General features: G+C 40.7%; 1 protein-coding gene across 1 annotated transcript; it reads right to left on the bottom strand.

Moving 5' to 3' along the window:
* Positions 1–1,598: 1,598 nt before the first annotated feature.
* On the bottom strand, positions 1,599–6,143 carry fstl3 (follistatin-like 3 (secreted glycoprotein)). Its single transcript, XM_020632137.3, has 5 exons — positions 5,901–6,143; positions 5,298–5,483; positions 3,374–3,589; positions 3,033–3,260; positions 1,599–2,912 (listed from the first exon to the last, which is right to left on the bottom strand). Exons 1-5 carry the CDS (start codon positions 5,968–5,970, stop codon positions 2,860–2,862), a joined length of 753 nt encoding a protein of 250 aa, XP_020487793.1. The 5' UTR covers positions 5,971–6,143; the 3' UTR covers positions 1,599–2,859.
* Positions 6,144–6,452: the final 309 nt, after the last annotated feature.

The raw sequence follows: 6,452 nt of genomic DNA, 5'->3' as shown, positions 1-6,452 counted from the left end.
AAAAAAGATCGGTATACGGAGTAAAGTGGGCAGAGAATTCCTATGGTCTCATGAGGAGTGTAATTAGAATAGCTCTGAAATGGCTCATGGAAATGCTCATAGGTTTACCTTGTGGTTACGTCAATACCACCACTGGTGTGACACGAGCGCATCATATCCGAAATCAGTCAGAGAGCATGTGTGGTGATGATATCGCTACAGGTTGTTCCTGGTGAAGAGATCATACAGTCATTATGACAACAGTATTCATTCTGTCAAGCATCTCAGGATGATTTGTCCAGATATGTTTATCAAACTGCTGTATTTTTCTGTTGTTGTTGTTGTTGTTGTTGTTGTTTTTTCACTGGAAGACCACAGCCGGTTCTAGATATGGACTGGAAAGTGTGGCAAAAACTTGATTTTAGTGGGTGTTCACTGCAAATTCCTGTGGGACTGCCACTTCTCAAACTTTGGCGAGAAACACTGCTGAGTTTATTGTGTGGGTCAAAGAAGAATTTATGGATGTCTGGCACACATAAACATATGAGCATAATTGGCTTTCATATTATATTTACCACTTACTTCTTAAACAATGAAGAGTAAATTAAGCAGTTAGAGTTTGACTGGAATATCTAGAATATGTTCTTATTCATTAAAGCCAGAGATAAAACAATAACCAGGCACGTGGGGCGTCATTGGACAGAAGTCTTCTTTACTGAGACAATACCAGTCGGACACACTGAGGTCAGCCTCATGACAACAACTGACCAACACAGTTGTGTGGCCTCAGATGAATCGGTCATATGTCTTTTTATACACAATATACCATGAACATTTACAGATACATTCCTGAAAAAGACGAAATTGTGTGTTTTATGTGTGGGCACAGCAACAGCCCCTCAGTGGCATTGTTATTTGCCCTGTTCGAACTAACAAAACATCTAATTCCATCCCCAGTGTAATAAAAGGGTACTTGAACAGGAACATAAACATCTTCCTAAAGTTGAACCAGATGCTGCTGTACGGCGGAGCGCAGGATTCAGAAAAAGGAGAGAGAAAAGACAGAAAAACAAGGGAGGTACTTTTAGCAGGAAAGTGAGTCAGTACCCAGGCCTGAGTACTTTGAAACACTCATTCCTCCGTTCCTTCGCCCTCCATACCCCTGACCCCTCCCACCTAATCTAGAGCAGGGGGATATCCCTGAGGAGACAGGGGAGAAAAGCTACCCAGCCTGGATTTGATTGTCCGTCGCCTCTCACATGACGTCTTCAGAGGCCTTTTGCAGAGGCAACTCAGTCGCCGCACGCACAGGAGAGGAGGTCTAACCACTGCACGCACAAACCCGAGTGCCTGACCCACCCAACCAAACCCCAGCATGAGATGCAAGCTGTCCAGTTCCCTTTAGGGTGCCAGTATGATCTCATTTGGCTTAAACTGGCTATGAGTAAGACTGTGACACAGTTAAGAAAAATCCAAATATTATAAAATGCATGGCAGACACAGTTTCAATGTCTTAGAGTAGTGTGGATTTTTCTTGTATCCATAATAACAAAATAATACAACATGCTCGCATGTCTTGATTTCTACTTTCAAAAGTTGCAAAAAAAAAGGAGACACAGTTGTGACAAATGTTAACTTTATGTTGTTTTGAAATGGCAGTACAAAAATACAAAAAATATGTTGATGCATTCAAATTTCACAGTAGTTACACAGGTAGGTACACATAAGACTGTTATTTACAGGAGGAGGAATTTTCATCTGCTTTGAGTTGAAAGATTTCATCGGATCACTGTAACATTTGAAATGGCTTTTTGTATCATACCTCCTATGTTTACCAGAGTCAATGAACGGATCTACTGATCTCTGATGGCGGTACGATCTGGTACGTTCAACTGGCCTTAACTGTTGCAGATTCTCAGACTAACATTTTTCTTTCAATCAGACATTTTTCCATCAAGAAATGACAGATTTCCAATCAAATCAAAGCAGGAAAACAGTAATGGAATTTCTTAAAATGAACTACAAAATGCTTTTTTTAAGAAAAAGCCAGGCACTTAACAGAGGAGGTATTGTTGAGCTCTTGGGGGTCGTACCAACACTCCAACAAACACAACCAAACCTTTATTTAGAGTGGTCAGCAGGTTGCTGAGAGTTTAGTACAGGATCCAGAGTAAACATGTTTAGACTACAAAGGTTTGTTTAGGCTGAATCCGTTACTCACCTCCAGATAAAAGCTAGTGTACATACAGTACATCTGTCCTGTTATTGTTTGTGGTTCACTGAAACCACACTGGCTGACTATGAAGTGGTACCGATTTCTAAACAAATTGGTGTTGCTTTCCATCAGCTTAGGAAGGAAAACTGTTTGTCTGTGCGAAGTTGAGACTGTAAAAACAGCAAAAAAGAAGTTGTAATACACCAATGCCAGTGGCCTCTATTGTACATACACAAAAAACAAAACACAATAAATACTTTTTTTTTCTGTCAGCTTTCCCAAGGATACATGGAATTGTTACTAGGATAAAAACATAAATAGAGTTTGATACCTTCTCCAATAAATAGTAGTGGTATTCTATTTACAATATGCACACATCTCCCAAAGAGCTCACATGACGTGTCTGTCCCCAGACACGTGTTCATCTGCCTGTACTTTCCAAACTAACACACGATGAACAGACATTTCTTGCTGGTTTTTGAAGCTCTTTTTGAGGCAGTCACACTAATGTATGTCTTCCGAGAGAGGACTCTCATTTTAATTGTATTGTCATTCTGTGTACAAAGAGAAGGGTAAGTGATTGTCAAAAAATAAGAGGTCATCATGGGAAATGTTTTGTCGACCGACTCGTGTCTTGAGAACGGTACTTTTCAGGAGCTGTTCGCTCAGACTGCATTTTCCTCGCTGCCATGGAAAACATGGGGTTTCCTAGGAGGATCTGTACAAAAACAAGAGTCAAAATGTACTTGCATGAAAGCTGTAAACCCTTATAGTTACATCATTACAGAGAAGTAATTCAGTAAAAAAAAAAAAAAAAGGGAGAGATGTTATTCCTTACTGTTGCAGTGGCCATAGTGGCGGACTCCTATGGAGCGACCGAGGAAGCAGGTGGCCCGGCGGAGGTGGCAGGCGCTTGGGTAAGTGATGTTGTCATTACCACAGATTGGCTGCTCAGGCGCTATGGGTATTGGGCAAGGAGTTGTGCGGCACATGACACAGTGAGCACTGTTTGTCTGGTCAGTCACACAGGTATGGGTACCTGGACACACCACATTGGAGCAAGACTCTGGAAAGCATGAAAAAGAAGCAAAAAAATCATCAATTGTTTTTTATTTTATTTAAAATTTCATTTGAATAGCTTATCTTTAAAGACGTATAAAATAGATCAATCTTTCTTACTCTTGCAGTCTCCTTGGTACATGACCTCCAGGTCTGGGTGTCCCATGCAGCGGGCCATGAGAAGAGTACACTCATCCTTGTATGACTTTCCATCGCTGCCGCACACAGCATGCTTCGGGATAATGTGGGAGCAGTTTGGATTGCACACACACTGAGGCCTTCCCGTCTTCATTTTGCAAACCTTCCCAGGGCTGCATCTGACTCCCTCACATGTTTCTACAAAAGCACAGCCAGTGGGTTTCATATGAGAGTGAGCACTGCAGGAGACCAGTGTAATGTTACTGTATTAACAAAAGTGCAGACATCAGGTGATCCTCAGGCATTTTCATACAAAACAGGCTGAAGGACCTGGGGCTTTCCCAGACCATAACGCAATCTCCACCGTGCACAATATTTACAATAATCACATCTCCTTATTGACCGTTACACACATGGGTGTCTCGCCGGTAGGAATGTGAGGCTGGTGTGTTTTCATAACAGATCTATGTGTACGGCTGCACACAGACTGGGTTAAGCTCCAGCAGAGGGACAGAGGGGCTCTGAGGTAGACGGAGTTCAAATAACTGTCAGAGCAGTTTACTGGCTGAGAAGTGAGGAAGCCCCAGGCTCCTCCGACACCCCATTGTGTCAAAGCACAGGATGGACTGTAATTCTACACAGTGCAGAGGCAACATGTACATAGAACTCCTCCTTTGACTTTTCAGTCTTCAGAGATGATCAGCTCTCTGTTCTGAGAAATCTGTAAACAATGAAGAACTTAGTTCTTATTTCCTGTCTCTGCCTTCAATATCCTGTTTTATTGTAGAGTTTTATTTCTCCCGCCCTCCTGGTCTTACTTTGTTTGATCTCCATTTCTCTCTCTCTCTCTCTCTTTAGTTGTGTACACACTTTTATGTTTTCTTTCCTCAGAATTCCAAATGATACAGAAAGTGTTGCACATTATGAGTCCCAGACATCTGGGCATGCAGCAGGCGCTCATTCCAGCCTGCAGGAATGTATTTTGTTATTTTGCTGGTGGAGGCAATCATGGATTCTTTTTAACTAGGTTCTGACAAAGTGAGCATAAAATGAAAAAAGGGAAGAAGACAGAACAGCACTTCTAGTATTTAATTTTCCATGTGACAAAGTTATTCTGTATAAAGCTGTAGACTTTCTTTAGCAGTGGTCTCCTCTGCTAATATGACTTTTATCTAAATACAATCTGTCTTTGGTTTATTTTACCCCTGCGAGAAGAGTCAGGGGCCATGGTTGGGTGTTTACTAAAAATGATTGTAGATACATTTTACTGGACTTGGAGATTTTTTTTGCCAATGGAGAACATTTTTGCCAATGATAAAATAGTGCGAGTGAGGCTAATAAAAACCAGAACTTAGTGAACCTGAATGAACCTTGCATTTGAGATTTTAGGAGAAGAAGCCTCTCATGATAGCTGGGTGGAGTCTAGTGGAATGTGTCTCCTGAATCCACGTCTGCATTGTGTTACAAATCTGCACTGGGAACACATTGTGTTGATCACAGATGATGTGGTTTAAATTAACTTTCACTAACTTCAGACATCTTTTTTTGTGGAAAAGAATTGCCATGCTTTTTTTTCCTTTTTTTTTTAAAGTTGGATTTTCTGTTTTGAAGATGCAACTGATATCCCAGCAGTGATTTCAACTCTCAGAAATACTTTTGACATAACATTGGCATGAGCTTTTTACTGGGGTCCAGTAAAATATGTTTCAGAAAGTTTATTCTCAGTGGGTCTGTTAAGAATTTAACTGTGGGCTTGAAGCACTTCAGTTAACTTTTGGGGTTAATACAATGACTAATACTACCTCCCCCCGCAGTGATAAACCAAAAACAAAACACAAGAAACATTCCTTCTCTTCTTGGCAGATCCAACAAATAAGTTCTTTAAGTGGTTTGTTTGTTTGTTTACCTTGGCATGGCTTACAGGAGACGATCCCCAGGAAGCCCAACAGGCTGACCTCATTCATGGGCATGCTGGTGTTGGACCAGGCTGTGTCCAGGCGGCCCCCAGCACAGCACTCCTCTCTGGTCACTCCTCTCATCAGCACCATGTCACACCTCTGGTCCTGGCTCTGCTGCAGCCAGCACATCCCGGCTAGAGAGAGAGGAGTATAAATATACACCGAGCACATCAATTAACCACATATGTACCCTTACACATTTTAAGAAATATATTATTTTTTAACGCGTATCGTGTTTAAATGAATAATTGTCATTCTGACTTCTTCTGGTAAAAAACCATGAAAGAAACTCTAAACTGTAGAACTTTTGTTTTCATTCAAAATGTTAATAAATAGCACCTGTGTGAATGATGTTTTCTAAATGATTAATGATACATAAATATAAATATGTATACATATACAAAAAAAAGTTTGTATTGAGAGAGTAGATAACCAAACTGGAAAAAGTACTTTTTTAACAAAATATCTACCTTTTCATAGGATAATCAAAGCTTCTCTCAAGGTGGTTCTATTTTATATATTTTTAAAACACACCAAAAACATTCACTCACCACTGGCAGGATTCCTCCCCATCTGGTAAAAAGAGAGAACCAAACAAAAAATGGAGATGAAGAAGCTCATTGTGTTCTCTTGTTAGTAAAAAAAAAAGTTTCTTGAAAGCTTGAGATAGGAACTAAAAGACAAGAAGCTCCTCTGGCAAACACAGCGGATCACTCTGACTCAAGCAGCTCTCTCCCTTATGTGAATGAATGTGTTGTGGATAAGTGATGTCGTTCCCCCTCTGTATAAATATTTAGCCCAGATGGAATTATGCTGCTGGGATGGGCGATCCTCTCAGCCAGTAATAAGCCAGGGCAGGACACAGTTTGACTCTGACTCAATTTCCAGAGTCGGGAAATGATCCATGCCCCGCAGCACCAGACGCTGGGCACTTATATGACCGAACAAAAACTTTTTCACACCAACCGTATCAGGCCCATTAAATGCTCATTAAGAGGAAACAATTAGAGATGTTTTTGTTTTTGTTTGTCATAACTGAACTTTGAGGAAAAGTTTTATCACGCATGGACTGTTTAATTAGTTGCTGTTATTTTGGGGGAAAT

The sequence above is a fragment of the Labrus bergylta genome, chromosome 6 (assembly GCF_963930695.1).
Source record: "Labrus bergylta chromosome 6, fLabBer1.1, whole genome shotgun sequence".
NCBI classification, from domain to species: Eukaryota; Metazoa; Chordata; class Actinopteri; order Labriformes; family Labridae; genus Labrus; species Labrus bergylta.
The sequence above is the reverse complement of the archived record's forward strand: the minus strand, read 5'-3'. Positions and strand labels throughout refer to the sequence as shown.

Bases quoted from the DNA above. Each gene is read 5' to 3' on its own strand.
- fstl3 (XM_020632137.3), bottom strand. From the start codon at position 5,970: ATGAGCTTCTTCATCTCCATTTTTTGTTTGGTTCTCTCTTTTTACCAG. The intron at 5,484-5,900 runs GTGAGTGAATGT...CTCTCTCTCTAG, and splicing joins GGGGAGGAATCCTGCCAGTG to CCGGGATGTGCTGGCTGCAG. The intron at 3,590-5,297 runs GTAAACAAACAA...GTGCTTTTGTAG, and splicing joins CTCCTGTAAGCCATGCCAAG to AAACATGTGAGGGAGTCAGA.